Source organism: Monodelphis domestica, chromosome 4 (assembly GCF_027887165.1).
Source record: "Monodelphis domestica isolate mMonDom1 chromosome 4, mMonDom1.pri, whole genome shotgun sequence".
Lineage (NCBI taxonomy): Eukaryota > Metazoa > Chordata > Mammalia > Didelphimorphia > Didelphidae > Monodelphis > Monodelphis domestica.
The window spans coordinates 409720711-409741039 of NC_077230.1; the positions used below are offsets into that span (position 1 = coordinate 409720711).

Sequence of the window (20329 nt, forward strand, 5' to 3'; positions counted from 1 at the left end):
TGTATAATTGGTGGATGAAACTGAAAAGTGAACATCATGATTTGAGAAGCAAAACCAATGAGGCATTTTCATCCACTTGAATTTACATAGCTTGATGCATCTTCAAAATAAACTAAATATAGAACAGACTTTTAAACTTCATTATCATAAAATTTTAATTCAAATTTAAAAATATGAAATATATTCAAACACATTACTCTCAGGAAAAATATAATGAATAATAATTAATATTTAGTGAGAGCAAAAATATTACACACTTAAAATATTGTTTTTTAAAGTATTACCTCATCTTTATCTTATCCTTTAAAAACTCTCCTTTTGGTATGTCTTATAATATACATAATCATTTGTACAGTATGGCATGTACATAATTTCTAGGGACTAGATCTGTGATGTAATCAGTACAGTGGACTCCTAAATGAGGAGAGCCCTTCTACCAATATGGTCTATACTTTCTCTGTAATTTGCATAAATAAAGAGTTTATGCTCTTAAAGAATTGCCCAGAATACTGATTTGACTTGACCAAAGTCACAGCCATTATCTAGCAGATGTGGGTAAATTCATATCTTCATGGATCCAAGGCCAACTCTCTATACAATGCTCTCATGTACAATTAATAGGTAAATATAAGTATATTAGGAATGGATGTTCAATATTTTTACTGATAAAATTAATCAAAAAAGTTTAGAGATCATTGTACTAAGAGAAGGTGTATGGAACACCCAAAATAAAGTCTGTGCAGAGTTGCTATGCCCCTCCTCAAAACAGGGTTGTCTTGACAGTGAGCCTGGAATCATCTTGTAAATGTGATTCTTTCTGGGGCTATTCAAAGGTACATCCCTTGAGGATGGGAGACTAGATTCCAAACCCATCAAGGCCCATCCAATCACAAAAGACGCCTGCGCAATCTCAAGAGTCACTTCTCATATAAAGCTGAGAGCCAGTTCCAGTGGATGGGAATGTCTTGGGGAGCAGTATGAAAACCCATAAGAAAGTACAAGAGTAGTAGTTAGAAAGCCTGTTTCTCTGATTGTGTGGCCTTGAGTAAATCACTTGCTGCCAGTATGCCTCCAATCTTCCCTTATGTAAAAAGAAAAGGGGACAGATTCCCTTCTCAAAGATGATTAAGTAAGACATTTTGAACATTTTCTGGATCTAAAAATCCAACAAAAAAATGTACCATGTTGCAAGAGTTTTCAGGGTTCTTACTAGCCACTGCATGAATATAACTCAGCTATGTGACTCAGAGTTTGGGTAAACCAAATAGGTCATGTACGTAAGCTTAGAAAGCAGTTTGGGGTAGGATCACATAGGGCACATAGACAGGAAAAAGTACAATTTTAGCCAAAAAAAAAAGTATGCTTAAACTGTTACAAGGGCTTTTTAGCATATCAATTTATATCAGACCAAAGAAAACAATATCTTCTTTATCAACCAGTTAATTAAAATTTGTTAAGTTCCTACTTATGACAAAGTTCTAAACTTTGACACTCTTTAGTGTCAAACTTTAAAGTGTTTAGGGAAGGGAAGTACTGAAGGAGACATTCAGTACATTTACATAGTAATGGCAAATATAGCACAAAATGGAGTGATTTTATACTTATATTTATATTCTCTCAAAAATCCACCTTCAACAAAAGGCACATATTTTGTGCATAAAGGAATGTTGAAGCCATGCGTCCTGACTGGGCCACTTTCTTAATGTGTGTCTTTTGGGAAGTCTCTTCCCTTCTTTGGGTCTCAGTTTCCCCTTATGTAAAATGGCATACCTATCTCAAGGAGGAAAATACTTTGTAAAAACTCAAAGGACAACAGAAATGAGATACTATTATGTTATTAGCGTTATTTTATAGTTGGGTGGCAACAGACAACCCTAGTGTGCCAGCTGGGACACTCTTCAGGTAACACTATTTTATCAAACTTTTTTTCCCCCAGGAGCTCTCCATGGTAACTGAAACTCCCTTTAGGGGGCGGGGCCGAGTTCAGTGGTATGACTCTCTAGCCTCTCTTGGACTTCTCTATAGTTAAAGTTCCTCTGATTATCACAGGGCTAATGATATGGCTCCTCTATCCTTCTTCATTCTCTATGACAAATGCCCAATTCTTATTCGTGGTTCTAGGTATTGCTTTCTAGCCTCCCTTGGAATTCTCTATGGTCAAAGCACTTCTACTATTCATGGTTCAAGGTATGATTCTCTAGCCTCTTCTTGGAGTTCTTCATAGGAAAAGGCCCTACCTAATCACTCACTGAGTTCCCTTTGACACCAAAGCTCCCCTTCCCCCCCCCCCCCCCCCCCGTCATGACTCCAGTTTTTGTTTTCTTAATGGGGCCACAACTTCCGGTGGGTAATGGAGTTCCTGTCTAGCTTCCAAGTTTTCTCTATGGTGGATCCTTTAGGGGAATTACTCTCTGGACATCCGTCAGAAAACTTGTATTACACCATTGGCCATGATAGGACAGCCTTTGGTGCCATTTTAATAGTGGCGCTCTAGCCCTTTTTCTTTTTCCCCTCAGTAACGCGTGGCCTCTCTAGCCACCTACAACTCTATTGTTCCCCCATGGGCCAATGCAGCACCCTCCGGAAACCATCACCTCTTCTTGGTGGCGCTCTAGCTTTTCTTTGTTGGCCCACGAAACGACTCTCTGGCCTCCCGCGTCTCTCGTTAGCTTTGCCCGCGGAAGTGACGCACAGAGGAGGCGGGGCGAGGCGCCCCGGAAGCGGTGGCGGCAGGCGGCCTCCGGCTGAGGCGGACGGGCGTCATGGCGGCGGCGGCGGTGGTGGCTGAGATGCCGGAGCCGTGGCCGGAGGTGGATCTGGTGGAGCGGGAGCAGCGTCGGGAGCTGCTGCTGACTGGCCCGGCGCTGGAGGAGCGCGTGCGGGCGGCGGGAGGGCGGCTGCCGCCGCGGGTATTCTCGCTACCGCTGCTGCACTCCTTGGAGGTGTGCGGCTGCGCGAGCCTGCGCGAGCCGGGCCCGGGGCTGGCGCGCGGCCTCCCGCGCCTGCGCAGCCTCGTGCTGCGGGGCAACGCGCTCGGGCCCACGCTCAGCCCGGAGCTGGGCCCACTGCCCGCGCTGCGCGTTCTCGACCTGTCCGGGAACGCGCTGGAGGAACTGCCGCCGGGGAGCGGTCTGGGCCCCGCGGATCCGCCGGCGCTGCCACAATTGCAGAGCCTCAACCTGAGTGCGAACCGCCTGCGCGCGCTCCCAGCCGAGCTGGCCCGATGCGCGCCGCGGCTGCAGACCCTCAACGTGGCGCGCAACTGCCTGCGCGCGCTCCCGTCCGAGCTCTTTGCGCTGCAGCTGCTCAGCGAGCTTGGCGCCGCTGACAATGAGTTACAAGAGCTCAGCCCTGCGGTGGCGGGGCTTTCGGCGCTCAAGGTGCCTGCCGGGAAAACTAAGGCACGGGAGGAGGGACTGTCTGGGGAGACTGAGACACAGGGATTGAAGGAGGGGTTGCTTGACCCCTTGGAGTCGGGGGGGAGGGGTTGAAACTTACCACTGGTAATAATGGTGGAAAACGTGATACTTGAAGAGGGAAAGTCTTTTAAAAAAAAAAAAAAGCCTAAGGCATAAACTTGGAGCTGAGAGCTGAGACTTCCTAGGGTTTCATTTCTACCAGAAGCGGCCCAGCTGGGGCTGCTGTGCATTCACAGCTTTTAAGGGGAATCTTAGACTAAATTGAATCCCAACATTTAAAGCTCCAAGGATTCCACTGTAAATGGGGAATCTCAGCCCCACGAGGGAAAGGGGCCTGCTCAAAGTCCTACTTCCTAGAAGTGGCATCTTAGACTTTGTGGATCCTAACATTTAAAGCTCCAAGGATCCAGCTCCGGTCCTCTAAAAATAGGGACACTAAAGCCCCAAAAGGGGAAAGGGCCTGCCCAAAGTCACCCATCTTGGAAGTGGCAGTTTAAGACTTCATGAAATCCTGGAATTTACAGGGCTCTGGTTCTTGGAACCCAGCCTAATACTTCCTCTTGTCCAGTGTACTTTGCATGTAATTGGCATTGGAGACTTCAGAAGATTTAAGAGAGTCTCTTTTAAAGAAAAAGGAGTAGGGAGCTAGGTGCCACAGTGGATTGAGAGTCTGGCCTCACATACTTCCTAGCTTGGTGACTATGGGAAAGTCACTTAACCCCCTCATTGCCTAGGCCTTCCCAATCTTCTACCCTGGGACTCATACTTGTATTTGTTCTAAGATGGAAGATAAGGTTTTTAAAAAGCAAATAAAAAGAAGCAAACCAGCAAGGTCACTCCTTGCAAGTCTATTCCACTTCCTCTGAGAAAGCAAATTCCTTTGGGGCATTTCTGTCTTTGTATCCCTGGCACCTAATCTGTCAGGTGGTGGATACAGTGTTTGTTTACTGATGAAACTAAGGCCTACCATAGTTACATGGCTTATAAATGCCATTGCTGAGACTTGTAAGATTTAGAGTTGAAAGTCCCATCAAGAAGATCTGGGCCAGAGGGAATCCCTAGAAACATTTTCCCACTTTGAGACTTTATTTGGATTTATCTGAGAAGGTGCAAAGTGGCCTCATGCAAGAGAATGGAGTTGTAGAAAGGGAATCCTTTCTACAGAGGGAATCCCAAGGTCTGGTTAACTACCCAGGAATCCTTTGTTGGCAAACCTTTTATTGTTGTTCATAGTACTGTAGAACACTAGTTTTAGAATCCTAGGACATTCACACATATCCTGCCTTATGTGAATGACCTTGGGCAAGTCATCATCTCCTGGTTCTCATTTTTTTTATTGTAATTATCAAGAAGTTGGACTGGATTCTTAATCATTTTTGTGTCATGACTCCTTTGGTACAGGGTCTGGTGAGATCTAAGAGTCATTATCAAACTAATGTTTTTAAATTTGTAGAATAAAATGGTACAGTTACAAAGCAAATTAATTACATTGAAATGCAGTTATCAAAATATGAAAGAATGACAAATTCTAGTCTCCTGAACTAGACCTTTAATGTCTCTTCCATCTCTAAATCTGTAATCCTCTGGTTCCTTATACAAATAATTCTATACTATATACGAAGAAAAATGAAGTTCAAGAATCCCTGTTTTGGCTTTTTATTCCCAGCGATTTACCTAGAACCAATTGGACTTAGCTAATATAGCTATCTTCTTCACTGAAATCTGACCATATTGCCCTCCTCAATAAGTTTCAGTGACTCATATCTTGAGGACCAAAGAAATACTCCTCTGGCATTTAAAACTTCATAGTGTGTCCTCTTCTTACCTTATACATTGTTCCCCTCCACAGGTTGGTACATCTGCCATCTAGCCAGATTCATCTGCTTGCTCCTTTCATATGAGACTCTCATCTTCTGTCCCCAGGCCTTCTGCCCATGCTAACCCCCATGCCCGTAATTCTCTTCCCTCATTTCTGCCACTTGATGGAATCTCTGACTTGCCTACCCTGCCAGCTGCTAGAGCCTTTCCCCTCCAAGATTTCTTTTCATCTACATATGATTTTTAAATACCTATATTTGTATGTGTTGTTGCCCCTGATAAAACGTAAGTTTCTTAAGGTTAGGGATGGATTTTCTTCTGTCTTTGTATCCACCAGCATCTTGTAGAGATGCTTAATAAATGCTCATTCATTATTTCATGCTGGCTCTCACAGACCATCGTAGAGAAGGCCCTTGCCTCTGATCAGTGCAGTCTTCTAAAACCAGTGCTCATCTCAAGCTCCTCAAATGACAATGTCTTAGAGTTGGAAAGGATCACAGGAGTGTTTTAAATCCTACTGCTGGTACAAGAATCCCCTCACTGTGTTATGGACAAATAATCCTTTTCCCTCTATCAAGGGGAAAAGTAGTCCCCAGGGCTCTGAGGCAGTGCATTGTACTGTGGAACAATCCCCATTGTTCAGAAGCTTTGCCTGACTTGGATCTTAAATCTTCTGCAGAATGTCCACATTTCAATCCGGAGTCCATGATAACTTTTTATATTTATTATTGATTTATTATTATGTAGTTAGGTACAATAAAAAGAGGATCACAGTGTTAGACCTTGTGGTCATTTTTGAGCTAAATAGGAAACCCTAGAACTGAAATTAGAGCTCTGGATTCAAGTCCTAACTCAGGTACCTTCTGCAAGTATGTATGTCATTTTCCTCTTCAAGAGAAAGAGGCATTTGAAGTTGAACCTTGGAGTCTGCCCCATAGGTATATGATTCAGAATTACCTCATAGCATGATGGTGAATTATCGGATGAGTAGGATTTTAGTGATGACAGTTCAGACTAGAAAAATTCTCTATCACTAAAGTTGAAAGTGGAGAAGCCAGGAAATTTTAGATCAAATTTGTTTTGTTTTTATTGATACCTTTTAGCTTTTGTATCTTTAATTTCTGAATATTCCTGCCCCCTCCCCCATCCAGTGAATCAACCCTTGTAACACACCTAAAATAAATGGGGGGTGGGGAAGCCATTCAGCAAAACTGATCAGTACATTGGCCAACTATAAAAGAATCATTTGGTAAAATCTAAAAAAGCTTGGGATGAGAACTTATAATAAGCTTAGTTTCATCAGGAACAATCATTCTGGTCTGCCTTCATTGCCTTCTTTAATTAAACTATAGATCTAATTTACTTCAATTGTAGGGAAGCATTTGATAAAATATCACCCTTTGTTGCAAAAGGTGGGAAAAGATGGATTAGACATTAGACTTCATTTATGTGTTTGATATATATGGAACTGGTTGTAAATACCAAGTGATTAGGCATTGTTGGTTCTAAGTCAGCTTGGAAAAAGATTGGTTGCTTTCATCAAATTTCTGTTTGACAGTTCAGAGAGATAGCTAACGAACAAGATGACAGTATGCAAAAAAAAAAAAAGATTTGAACAATGTCCAAATCTAATTTAATTTTAAGAAATATAGAGCCTGGACTTTTAGGATTTCCTTGGCATAAGGTACTCTCACCTCCTATAAAAGCACCTTTTTTGCACCCTCGAGTATTAGAGAGACTTGCCCAGGGTCACAGAGCTGGTTTATCGTAGACACAGGGCTTGAATGGTATAGTTTCAGGACCATCTCTCTACACCATGATACCCCTGTAAGATGAAAGGAGTTGATCTTTCAATTGCAAGCATAAGATGTAGGAAGTAGTTTATTTAAGGGATTCAAGGATTCTAGTGGGTAGCAAGTTCAATGAGAATAGTATAACATTCCCAAAAAGGTACAGATCATGAGATGGTAGTCCTTTTACTGTAGTCATGTTGGTTAGACCATACCTGTAGTGTTTGGGTCTAGACAACACATTTTATTGCATAAAACCAGAAAGTATTGAAAACAAAGCCACCAGCATGGTGAGGCAGCTAAAAAGTGGTACCGTGCAAGGTGGGCTTGGAGGAGCCAAGAGTGTTTTTTGTTTGTTTGTTTTATAAAAACCCTTACCTTCTGCCTTAGAATCAATACTGTGTATTAGTTCCAAGGCAGAAGAGCAGTAAGAGGTAGGCAATGGGAGTTAAGTGACTTGCCCAGGGTCACGCAGCTAGGAAGTGTCTGAAGTGTAGCAAGGGAATGATTGACAGGGCATTCACAATACTGAAGTCAAATTTGAACCCAGGATCTCCTGGCTCTAGGCCTGGCTCTCAATCCACTGAGCCACCCAGCTGCCCCCTCAGGGGTGTTTTTTATAAGTTAGACACTGGGATTAGAGTTCTATTGAAGTAGTTTCACGAGTTATAAAAGAGGGATTGAACTTGGCTAAATTTGGCCCTGGAGGCCAGAACAGGAGGAATGGGAAGAACATAGCAGTTAGGTTTAAAATAGACACATCAGATCCATAAGCATTTAGTAATTGTTCACTATATGGTAAGTGCTGAGCTATAAATGTAAAGAATGAAACTTCTGCTCACAGGGAGCTTACCTTTTAAATGGGAGACAGACATATAGACTTCCAAGAGAACAAGTGCCAGGTAGTTTGGGAGATAAGGCTGCTAGCAGTTTGGTGAGGAGGGGGGAAAGCGCAGTACTTGATCTGTGTCTTAAAGGAAAGAGGATTTATTGAGGCAGAGTTGAGATTGGGGGAGTGTATTCCAGCCAAAATGCAAAGGCATGGTCAGGTCATTTTCACTTCTGTGCCTCAATTTCTTAATCTATAAAATGGGGAACAGGGGTTGGACTGAGAACTGAGATCTCTTTCAGGTCCAAATGCATGCTAATCCATATTGAATTGACCTTTCCCTACACGATCTATCTCCTGCCTGAGCCTCAGCATAGCTAAACTGTGTGGATGAAGAATAGAGCCAGCTAGTGAAAAGAGAAGTTAGGATAATCAGCAATGGCCTCAGGGATAGAGGACCCAAGTTCGAATCTTATCTCTGGACCTTGTTGCCTTATGACCTTTTCCCTTTGCATCACGGGCCATAGCACCATGCCTGATACATGATAGGTACTTAATAAATGTTTGTTGACTCTCAGTTGCTTCATCTATAAAATGAGGGAATTGAATTAGTCAGCATTTACTAAACTTATACTATGTGTCAGGCATGGCGCTTAGGGCTTAGGATAAAAAGAGGCAAAAAATAGCCCCTGCACTCGGGGAGCTCACAATCTGGGAACCACATGCAAGCAACCATGTACAGGCAAGGAATAGGCAGGGTAAACTGAAGATAAACAACAGGGGTAAGGCGCTGGATTATGGAGGATCGGCAGGGCTTCCTGTAGAATGTGAGGTTTTCATTGGGACTTGGAAGAAGAGATGAGGAGAGAGCATTCCTGGCATGGGGGACAGAGCAGAGATAGAGGGTCTGGGTCATGGGAGAGCTAGGAGACCAGGGTCACCCAAAGAGAATGTGTTATGGAGTGAGATGTAGGGAGTCTGGAAAGATGACTCTACAGGGAAGATGAGGTATGAAGGACTTGAATGCCAGCAGCATTTTGAATTTGCTCCTGAAGGTGACAGGAAACTCCTGGAATTTTTTGAGTAAAGGGTGACTTGATTAAGCCTTGGCTTTAAGGAAATGCCTTTGGAGATGAATTGGAGTAGAGGGATATGAGGTAGACAGGCCCATAGCAGCTATTGCACTAGACTGAGTGGGGGAGGTGATGGAGGCCTGCAGGGAGCCAAGGAGGTGGCAGAGGAGAGAAGTGGGGTTAGGTGACCCCTAAATTCCCTTCTAACTCTAAACTTTGATCCTGTAAGCTTAGGTCTCCTTGATCTCGAGTTAATCTTGTTTGTTTTGCTTTCTCAGACTTTGGATCTTGCCAATAACCAGTTAAGTGAAATTCCCGGGGAACTTGCTGACTGCCCCAAACTCAAGGAGATCAATTTCAAAGGGAACAAATTGAAAGATAAACGCCTGGAGAAAATGGTGAATGGCTGCCAACCAAAGTCCATTCTGGAGTATCTGCGAGTTGGGGGACGGGGCAAAGGGAGGGGCAAGACCGATGGCTCCGAAAAAGAAGAAAGCAGGAGAAAAAAGAGGGAGCGAAAGCAGAAGAAGGAGAGTGGAGATGGTGAGGAAGAAGAAGTAGAGGAAGTAAACAAGCTTCTCATCAAGATTCTGCATGTCTCTGACAGTCCCATCTCTGTGACAGTAAAAGTAAACCCAATGGTGAAAGATGTCCGTCCCTACATCGTGTGTGCTGTTGTGAAAGGGATGAACCTGAGGCCAGGAAATGCTCTGAAACGATTCCTCTCAATGCAGGTTGTACCCTCAGTGTTAAGCCCTTTACTCCAAACTGGGTTAGAGCAGGGACCAGCTAAAAACTCACTTAGGAAAATGAGATGAAGGAAACCAGTCCCAAATCTCAACTGGAATCCATTTGTAGAAAAACAGTAGTGTTCCCTCAAAAACTGGAAAGCGCCCTTCTTTTTTTTTTTTTAACCCTTTCCTTCTATCTTGGGATCAATACGTTGTATTGATTGTAAGGCAAAAGAGCAATAAGAGATAGGAAAAATTTGCTCAGGGTCACACTGCTAGGAAGTGTCTCAGGCCCGATTGAACCCAGAACTCAAGTCCTGGCTCTCAATCCACAGAGCCACTTTAGCTGCCCATGAAAATCCCTTTTTGTTGGTTAAGTTTTCATAGCTTTCCCACACACAAAAAAGGTGAATTTAATAAAGTTAAACATTTTTGTTGATTTTCTAATTTTGTGCTCCCAGGTATACTTTTAGTTGAAAATCCTGAGGGTGTGTGTTCTTAAACTGATTGGACTCCCCTCAGCCTAATTTCTTTTGTTCTTTTTGTTCTCTCCCCTAGAATGTAAAGTTACATCTTTGAGCATAAAAATATGTGGCTTTTAAAGGAATCTGACAATCTTCCAACAAAATCTTAACACATCTTTGCTTGACCTCTAGGTGGCTAGAATAGTTTTGCAACATAGATTATAAATCCACATTTACCATGGCTCTTCGTTGGATTAACAGTGATTGGCAAAACAGGTTTTTAGAAACTTTGCTTTTGAGAGCATAAAGATAAATATTTAGGGAAAGAACTACTTTCTGACTCTTTCCTTTTTGGGCCTATTTTGTTTTGGCCATAAGCCATAGTTCACTGTGGGTTCATTGAGACCTCACATGCTGTTTTCTATTCTAAATAGTAGTGCTAAAGATGAAGTGAACCTATAAGATGTTTTTTCTGTTAATGTTAATTAATTTTTATTATTATTTTACATTTTTTTCTCAATAAAAAACCATTCAGTGGTGGTAGAGAAGGCTTGTCAAAATGGAGGGTGTTGGAAACTAGTTATCAATGGTTAGTCCCTGAGTTGGTGGTCTGGACCTTTTGGGTTTAAAGATGACTTTGACCCTCTTGTTGTTTTGAGAACATCTTTGTCTTGATGATCCTCTTGAACTTGTGTTTTAGACCAAACTCCATGAAGATATCTGTGAGAAAAGAACGGCAGCAACAATTGCAACTCATGACCTCAAGCTGATCAAAGGTCCTCTGGTCTATGGAGCAAGATCTCCCCAAGACCTAAAGGTAACAAATTGCATGACTGCTTCTCTGATGTTCACTCAAAATGTTAGGGCAGGCTGTCTTCAGATGACACTTAGCCTGGATGTCAAAAGCCTGGGGTTTTGTTGGTATGGAAATTACCTCCTACAGTGCAGATTACAACCCATCTATCACTTCAAGTTTTAGAGTTGGCTGCAACTTAGTTTTAGATAGCACTTTATCCCCTCTACATTTCCTATCCATCACATATTCCTGAGAAAATCTAAATATTTTCATCTATGAATCCTACCATTAGAGGAGTGTGTGCATTTATGTGTGCTTAAAAACCCACTCCTTTCTTTTCCACTGCCCCCAAATCCCACTGGACTATGTTCAGGGATGACTTTGAAATCAGTTGCTTAAGCTACCAGATTCTATTCTGAACAAAGTAATCAAAGTAAGGTTTTTCCTCTTGTAATATTTTCTTGCACATTTTTGCTCATTTTGAAACAAGAAAAAACTCATAGGTGATTGGTCTTTTATTCTACATTCACAGCCCTCTAATTTGGTCTACTCCACCCTTCTGTTAAGAGGTTTTCTCATAATCTGCCTCTTGTCTTCTAAATTCTTCCCTAACAAACCATCAGGTTACTTAAGGATACTTGAGGTTTTGGCAGAGAAATTGTTTCTCCTGGGCATACTTCACCTAACTTGACCAGCTCAAGCTATGCTATTCCTTTTTTCCTTCAGTCCTACTTCCTCAGATCTGATAACCTTTGGGAATTCATTAACATGTTTACCTCCAGGTTAAGGTGAGTTTGAAAGGTATCCATATCCAACTCCCCTCTCGTACCTTAGGTCACAGTGTTTGGAAATTGAAATTCTCCAGAAAGACTGTTTGGAATGTGCCTGCTAGTTGTTTTAAAGACAGGTTGTGTCAGAGATCTAGTGGCAGGCTTCTGGTATTTTCTTTCCATTTGTTAACTGCACATAATTGTTAATGATTTCCTAACAGGCAGAGCTTAGGTTTGGGGTTTTTTTTTTTCCTAAAGCACTCATGGATTTCCTATGATTCTGACTGAGTAAAACTTCATACTAGGCTTTGATTTGTTGTTGTTGCAAAAATATTGGAGTGGTTTGCCATTTCCTTCTCTAGTTCATTTGACAGATGAGAGACTAAGGCAAAGAGGTTAAATGTCTTATCCAGAGTCACACAGCTAATAAATGTCTGAGACTGGATTTGAGCACAGGAAAATGTCTTCCTGATTTCAGGCCCAGCACTTTTCCCATTGCACCATCAAAAAACAAAACAAACCAAAAAATTCTAATAATATAGATTAGAACTAGAAGGCGACCTTAAGCCATAGAATCCAAACTCCTTGTTTTTACATATGAAAAAATTGAGGCACTGAGGTTAAATGACTTGCTCTGGATCATACTGAGTTTGTATGTGAGTTGGGATTTGAACTCTGGTCTTCCAAACTCCATTTCCAGTGCCTTCTCCAAGCCTATGTCTTGGTTGCTGTCAGCTCAGAGGGATGCTTCCCCTACCATAGAAAAACTAAATAAGGTGTGAGAGAACACAGAGATCCTGAGGAGGGTAGGGAAGCATCCTTGGTTAGAGCCACTGATTTCTCCAAGTGGCAGTATTAACTTTTTTGTTTTGTTGCTTTCCCTTTTGGTAGATCATCCCCTTAGGAAGGAAAGAGATCAAAGCAAAGGACCTTGTCCGACAATTACAACTTGAAGCTGAGGAGCAGAGAAAGCAAAAGAAACGGCAAAATGTGTCCGGTTTGCACAGGTCAGTACCTGCCCCTTCCCCCCACAGCCAGTTGGAGAGAGAAAGGGAGGGAAGGAGTTAAAGGAAGAGAGGTGAGTTTCAGAGAGGGTGCTTCATTTACAAATTGCACATACTGTCAAGAATGAAGGTCCAGTCAAATCTGGCCTCAGACACTTCCCAGCTGTGTGACCCTGGGCAAGTCACTTGACCCCCATTGCCTAGCCCTTACCATTCTTCTGCCTTGGAGCCAATACACAGTATTGACTCCAAGATGGAAGGTAAGGGTTTAAAAAAAAAATGAAGGTCCAGGATTCTCTTAATTAGTAATAACCCCCCTTCCCCAGCCTCCAACCAAGAACAAAAGAAAAACAAAAACCCCTTTTACAAACAGATATAATCAAGTAAAATACATTTTCAAGTTGGCCGTGTCCAAAAGGAACATTCAGATATGTATGCATTTACGTAGGTCTCGTTTTGCCCTAAGTAGCGTGTTTCTTTTTTTTTAATGTTTTAATTTATTATTTTAAACATTCTTTTTAAATTTTGAGTTCCAAATTCTCTCCCTCTTCCACCCACAGATGACAAGCAATATGGTATCTATTATACATGTGAAATCATACAAAACGTATTTCAGGAAATAAAGTGAGAAAAATTATACTCCAGTTTGTGGTCAGAGTTTATCTGTTTTCTCTTTGGGGGTAGATAGTAATTGTCTTCTCATGAGTCCTTTGGAATTGCCTTGGATCATTGTATTAATCAGGGTAGTCAAGTTTTTCAGTTGTTCATCCACTATACACAATGATCTCTTGGTTTTTCTCAGTTCACTTTGCATCAGTTCATATAGGTCTTAGCAGGTTTTTCTGAAACCACTACCCCTATCATTTCTTATAGCACAGTGGTAAAAACTGTCTTGTGACCATATGCTGTAATTTATTTGACTATTCTACAACTGATGACATCCCCTGGATTTTGTACATACAGGTCCATTTCCTTTTTCTTCGATGTCTTTGCTGTACAGACCTAGTAATGGCATTGTTGAGTCGAAGGATATGAATGGTTTTATAACCCATTGAGTGTAGTTCCCAAATTGTTTTCCAGAATTGTTGGACCAACTCATTACTCGTGTACCAATTTTTCCCTCATCTTCCTCTAGCATGTCATTTCTAATAGGTATGAGGTGATACCTCAATAGTTTAAATTTGTATTTCTTTTAAAATCAGTAGTGATTTGAAGTGCTATTTCATATGACTTCACATAGCTTTGATTTCTTCTGAAAACTGCCTGTTCATATCTTTTAACTCTTTTTATCAGTTGAGGAATGGCTCTTGTTTTTATAAATTGGCTCAGTTCTATACTCAGTTCATATTTGAGAAATAAAGTCTTTATCAGTGAAACTTCCTGTGCAAGTTTTTGGTATTCATTGTTTGTGGTACCTTTTAGTAAAATATAGTCTCCTTGATTATCTCTTTTAATTGGATCTATTTTTGCTTTTGTATGTGTCTCTCTGTTTCAAATATGTCTCTAGTAAACAATATATTGTTGGATTCTGGTTTCTAATCCCTTCTGCTTCCATTTTATTGGTGAGCTCATTCTATTCATTGTTATGATTATTAGCTCAGTATTTTCCTCTATATCGTTATATTCTGTTCTTCTCCCCTTCTGTCTGTGTATCTGTCTTGCTGCCCCATAAGATTTATTTTGCTTCTAAATATTGCCTCCTTTAATTGATCCTCCCCTTTTTTAACATCCTCCCCTTCTCTTTATCTCTTTTCCCTCCTATTTTCCTTATATTTCTATATATAACCATGTGTGCACACACGTGTGTGTGTTTCTGTTATTCCTTCTTTGAACTAGTTCTGATGAGTGAGGTTCAAATATTACCTATAATTTCCTCTATTATAAAAGCTCTTCCTTTCCGGATATAACAGAACACTCCCAGGTCTTCTATCTAATTAAGACTCCTTTCTGTGACCTCTGATGATGATAGGGTTCAGAGAGGGCATAGCTATACCATCTCTTCATATTAGAATGTAAGCACTTTATCTTTGTTTAGTTCTTTATGATTGTTTCTATTTAACTTTTTTTTTGGCAGATACCTTCACTTATTAGATGGAAAAGAAAACTATCCTTGTTTAGTAGATGCAGATGATATGGTTATTTCTTTCCCACCAATAACAAACAGTGAAAAGACAAAGGTATGTATGATATCAGAAACATACTATAAATGTCTTATACCATTATTTCATGGATAGGTTAATGAATCTACTCAATAGTTATTAATACTTGATGATTAAAGCATTCTTAAAATTCCACAACCATATTTAAACTGAGGCACAGAAAAGCTTTGTCCTTAGAAACTGTCAATGAGGAACAGAAAAATCTATAGTACATTATTTCACAAATGTTTTTCCTTTAGGAGAGATGGAACTCTTTTGGCTTCTAGAATTGCATTCTTTCTTTTTGAGTGAAATTGTAGGTGTTGTCACCCATTTTTCACAACCCATTTTTTTCTGAAATTTTGCAACTTCTTTAGATTAAAACAACAACCTCTGATTTATTTCTGGAAGTGACAAGTGCTACCAGCCTGCAAATTTGTAAAGATATTATGGACTCTCTTATTTTGGTAAGAAACCTACTAAATCAAGCCCATTGATTGTCTTTGAGAATGAGAAGTATATTTAGAAGTGAGGGGGTAGGGGGAAGTCTGGGTGGCTCTGTGGATTGACAGTCAGGCCTAGAGACAAAAGGTCTTGGGTTCAAATGTGACCTCAGACACTTCCTAGCTGTGTAATACTGGGAAAGTCACTTACCCACATTTGCCTAGCCCTTATTGCTCTTCTGCCTTGGAACAAATCCACAATATTGAGATGGAAGGTAACGAGGGAAGTGGGGGGGAGGGGGACAGAGAGAGAGAAAATTTTGTCTTCTGACTTTCTTATTCTTATTTGACCTTTTGTTTCCTAAGTTGGTTTGGAGAAATGTTAGTTACTTGGGTTCCGAGATTTAGAGCTGGAAGGGACTTTAGAAGCCACTTCATTCTTTCAGTTAAAATAGTACTTATTTTGCAGAAAATGGCGGAGCTCAACAAATTCACTTTAGAAAATAAAGAGGAGCAGTCCCTTTCCGACACCGAAGCTGATAGTGTTTCTGGACCATTTAATCTCAAATCTAATCAGAATGCTGAAAAAGATGGCAACTCCTCATTAATTGTGGAGCAAGTTCGGGTTGTGGACATGGAAGGGAACTTAAAAGTTTTGTATCCTTCTAAAACAGATCTGGACATAACTGCTTCCCATATAACTATCATCCGTTGATGTAACTGACCACAGCTTTCACCAAACGGTTTGTAAAATATTTTGTTGTCATTCTTGCATATTTTACAGGAGTTTGTATATGGTATAATTAAATTATTCACTACATTTTCCACCTCAGAATTTTTTAAAGAAGATATGTAATATTAGTTCGGTTTCCAAAGCTATGTCTGTTAAATTCCTCCTCTTGTAACACTAAGGCTATCTCTTAATGCCAAAAGTGAAAAATAACAGGCTCAGAGGCCATTGAGGTAACTTTATAACTGTAAAATTCAGTGTTATGGTTTTGGTTTTATAGCACCAAAGACCTGGTTTTGCTCATCCTTTTCATGAAATTTAAGTGGATTTTGAAATGAACTGAGCAAGGTCTGTGTTAATGGTATCATGACTTCACAGCCTAAGAGTCTTAAAAAAAAAAAAAGGCAAATTTGGACTAGAACTTTAGGTTTAAAATGGGAAGGTTTTTAGAAGTATAAAATTATTCTTTTACTAGAGATCATTTGATTTTAAAAGTCTGACAGGGATATTATGGCTGGTACAGTTTACAAATACTGAGTTGAACTTTAATTTCCTACTATGGACATACCTTCGAAAAAGTTATAACGTTTGTAAGGAAGAATTAGGAAAACTAAGTTACATTTGACCTAATTCTTTAACTACTATTGCTATTAAGAATGTCTTTGGCCCTGGGAAGTTATGAAAACTGTAAAAATTGTAGCCAAATGGTATAGTTAGCCTCAGTGCACTGACCTATGAAGGTGTTCCTTCTGTGACTACAGAAATGCACAGCCTGGGGGTAGAAAGTGTCAGAGAATTGTCAGTCACCAAATGATAGCAGGTGTGGTTCTAACTCATCTCTGCAGTCAGGTATTCACCTGTGGGTGTTTGACACTGGGCTGGTGTCTCCATATTTAAAGGAGGTGACCACTGGCACGTGTACATCGTCAGGATAGAGATGGACGGAACAACACATGGTCATCAATGGTAGGAGACCAGTGCAACTTTAAGGCAGGAACCATAGGAAGGCCTTAATGTTCAAATGAAATCAAAACTGACTCACCTTAGACTCTGGAACCCTACACCTCTGTCTCTTTTCAAACACTCAGCAGTGATGCAATATTCTTTCATTAAAGACAGCAATTAAGCAGTTATTTCCCTTAGATAGTGATGCAGAGAAAATAGATTCTCTTCTAAAAAGTACCAAGAAGCCAGAAATCATAAACAAAGCCTGCATGCCCAAAGCTGAATGGTTCTTCTCCGAATATTTGAGCAGTTTTCCACTTTAGTCATAGATATGTATATGTACTTTCAAAAGAGCCATGATTTCATCGGTGTGGGCATATGTCCCTCCTCCCCCCCACTGCTGCAGGCTGCAGCTCCTCCCACAGTCCTCGTGAGTCGCTGTGGCCAAAAATGAAAATAGAATCTCTTAATGGCCAACGTTGTGATGATGGGCCTCTCCAGGTTCTCGTGTAACAGACACACGATCTGTCATTGGCCCAGCCTTTGAAGCTTTTCCAGCCTGGTTACGGACAGGCCTTCGTGCTTGTGCTCAGCTGGCACAGGTTTTAGGACCAGGGTCACATTTGTGCCACAGAAGAGAAACTTGGCAGAGAATGTGTGTCTGGATACCTAGAAATCTATAAGTTCTGGAGTAATTGGAGACTAGACTTGTTCCAGAACAGGGTATGCAAAAGCAAGTCAAGCTTGCTGCCTTAAAATTAGTGTCAGTTAGCAAACTGGCTGCCTTCAGTAAAAAAATACATCTATATAGCCATCAATTAGTGTCCTTTGGGTTATTGGCCAGTGAAATTCTGGCAAGTTATGGTCATTCGTGCCATGGTCAGGTCATTAATGAGCCCAGTATCCGCCCCTGGGCTTTGTTGACAAGCCTAGTAACACGCAATACCAAATAACATTTCCTAACAAGGGATCGTTGTTTGCCTGCACTTAGAACGTTAACTGTTGATGCCATCTGCAAATCTCCTGCTCTTGAGTCCCCCACCCCAGTCATATGTTAGCTCTTCCCACTGTAAGTAGAAATGGTTTGTGCTCACATTCTGACTCCCAGGCCAAGTCCTGGGCTCCAGCAGAAGTTTGAGAAAATAAGACTCATAACTGCTGAATTGGTCCATGCTAATCTGAATTACAGTTTCTCCTCTTTCCTGTTTTTCCTTCAAACTCAGCTGATGTAAATGATGGTTTACCCACTGTGGGAAATAAAGGCTGCTAATAAGCACCGTCTACTGACTAGAAAGTATTTTTGGATGGAAGACCCACCAAATGGAAGGACGGGAGGGGAAAAACCACTTGGGAGCCACTAGATATGCCTTTCTCAGCATTCTGTGTGAGGATCACCAGCCTGTTATGTCAAAGCAACTGGCCAAAGTTGGCGCCATTCTAAGAGCCTGTACAGGTGGCCTGAGGGAGGGGAAAGAGGGTCCCTACTTGGCTTCTCTGTATCAAAAGGATTCAATAAAAACCCTTTCAAAACTAACTGAATCTTTTCTTTATTAGCATTTCCCTTTGGCTCTGTTCCTGGGATATGGATCCTCATAAGGGCTTGCATTCTGCCCAGGGCTTAGAATATGAATGGCTCTCCTGACACCTGGGGGGCCAGGTGATCCCTGTGCCAAACCTCAGAAAAGGGGAAGGATTCAGAGCTCAGGAGGAGGGAAGAGGTGTTTGGTGAAGGGAAGGGGAATGTCCAGCTGGAGGAACAATTGGTCTTAGTTGGGCTGGAACATACAGTTTGTAAAAGAGAGAGAGGAATAGGTACCTGAGCTCTGAGAGTAAATAAGCCTAGGCTGGGAAAGGCTTGAATACCTGCCAGAGAAGTTTGCATTGCTCCTGAGAAGCAAAAGGAGCCACTTGAATTCACAGAAGCCTTGAAGGTCACTGTTCCCAAGGAGCCCCCTTCCCCAGGCTGCTCTTCTTCCTGTTGGAGCCTCCTAAAGGCCAGAATGTCCTGGAGAGCCTTAGCCCCTGAGGCTTAGGGCACAGGATTGGCTGGGGAGCTGAAGGAGGCTGGAAAGCTCTTTAATCCAGCCCTCTCATTTCACCATGAGGAAATGGCTAGGAGAAGCAAAAATGACTTCTCCCCCTGGGTTTGAACCCAGGGCTTCCTGGCTCCAGATCAAGTGCTGACCAGCGTGCCAACTGCCTGCCAGCCTGTTTTATTTGAAGACAAGCTTCCCCAGCCCTGGCAGTGTTCATGAAATAGCTCTGAGGTCTTTGGAGGGTCCCAAATCTTAGCCCTTGGCACTTAGCATAAGCCTGGCACATAGGCGCCCTGTGTTTGGGGATTGACGGGAAGGCAAGAGAACCTGGCTTAGCTCACTTAGAAGCGGCAACCTTGAGCTGTAGAGGAAGAAGTCAGACAGAAGAAAAAGTGCCCAACCAGGCAACACTGGGCCACCCAACACTCTTTAGTGGCCTCTGTAAAATGGGGATTGGCCTTCCCTAACTGGAGGAAGAAGTTACCCTAATGTGAGATGCTATTCAAAGGGAGGGGCGACCTGGGTTAAAGTTAAAGATCAACGATGGGGCAGCTCCGTGGATTGAGAATCAGGCCCAGAAACAGGAGGTCGGTCCTGGGTTCAAGTGCGACCTCGGACACGTTGGATCCAGGGTGACGCCCTGGATCCAGGCGGAAGTTAATACCAGCCCGGACCTCTGACAAGTTGCAGTCAATGTGGTGCGGGTTCAGGCCAAGCACCCTCCCCCCCCCCCCCCCCCCCCCCAGCTTGAGAAGATACAAAAGCTTTCCGGCTCTGCCAACGCGGGAACGGGTTTTGCTTGACGAAGCACATCCGTTTCCATGGGTACACAGTCCCACCCCCCGCAATGGCTGGAGCGCAAAGGAATAACATTTTCCTCAAAAAGTAAACTTGGCCCCAGGCGGTGCAAGGAAGCCGGACTGGATGACCTCCAAGGCCCCTTCCGGCTTCTAAAAGAGGGGCAGGGATTTCCCTGGGGGCCCCCTTGGCCTCGGACCCAGCAGGCGCCCACCGGTCTCCAGACCCCAAATACCTTGAGCTGCGAATGCCCCTGAAGGGAGGGAGCCCGCCCGCACCCTTCTGCCCCGCACTCGCCTGGCTTAGTGTACGCATGCTGCCTTTTGGCGGAAATCTGAAATACGGGGAAAGCCGTGCTTCCCGGGGGGCTAACTGGGCTCCGCAGCATCCCGAGGCAAGCACACATACCCCGGCCAGCCCAGCCCAGCCCAGGCGGCGCAGGAAAGGCAGACACTAGGCTGGGCGCTCCCGAGAGGAAAGTCCTTCAGACCTGTCCACCTCCCTCCCCTCAGTCCCATCCCCCTCCTTGGCTCCCGGCTTGGAAA

At 42.4% G+C, this 20329-nt stretch overlaps 1 protein-coding gene across 2 annotated transcripts; it reads left to right on the plus strand.

Moving 5' to 3' along the window:
* The first annotated feature begins 240 nt into the window (after window positions 1-240).
* On the plus strand, window positions 241-18484 carry LRRC47 (leucine rich repeat containing 47). 2 transcript variants are annotated; one of them, XM_007492073.3, is made up of 8 exons: window positions 241-3380; window positions 9208-9663; window positions 10825-10941; window positions 12582-12697; window positions 14769-14871; window positions 15210-15299; window positions 15745-16018; window positions 18174-18484. In XM_007492073.3, the coding sequence occupies exons 1-7, from the start codon at window positions 2763-2765 to the stop codon at window positions 15988-15990; spliced, it is 1746 nt and encodes a 581-aa protein (XP_007492135.2). In that variant the 5' UTR covers window positions 241-2762; the 3' UTR covers window positions 15991-16018; window positions 18174-18484. The 2 variants fall into 2 exon arrangements, with proteins under 2 accessions (XP_007492135.2, XP_001376729.2); XM_001376692.5 differs by having other exon boundaries at window positions 15745-18484.
* Window positions 18485-20329: the final 1845 nt, after the last annotated feature.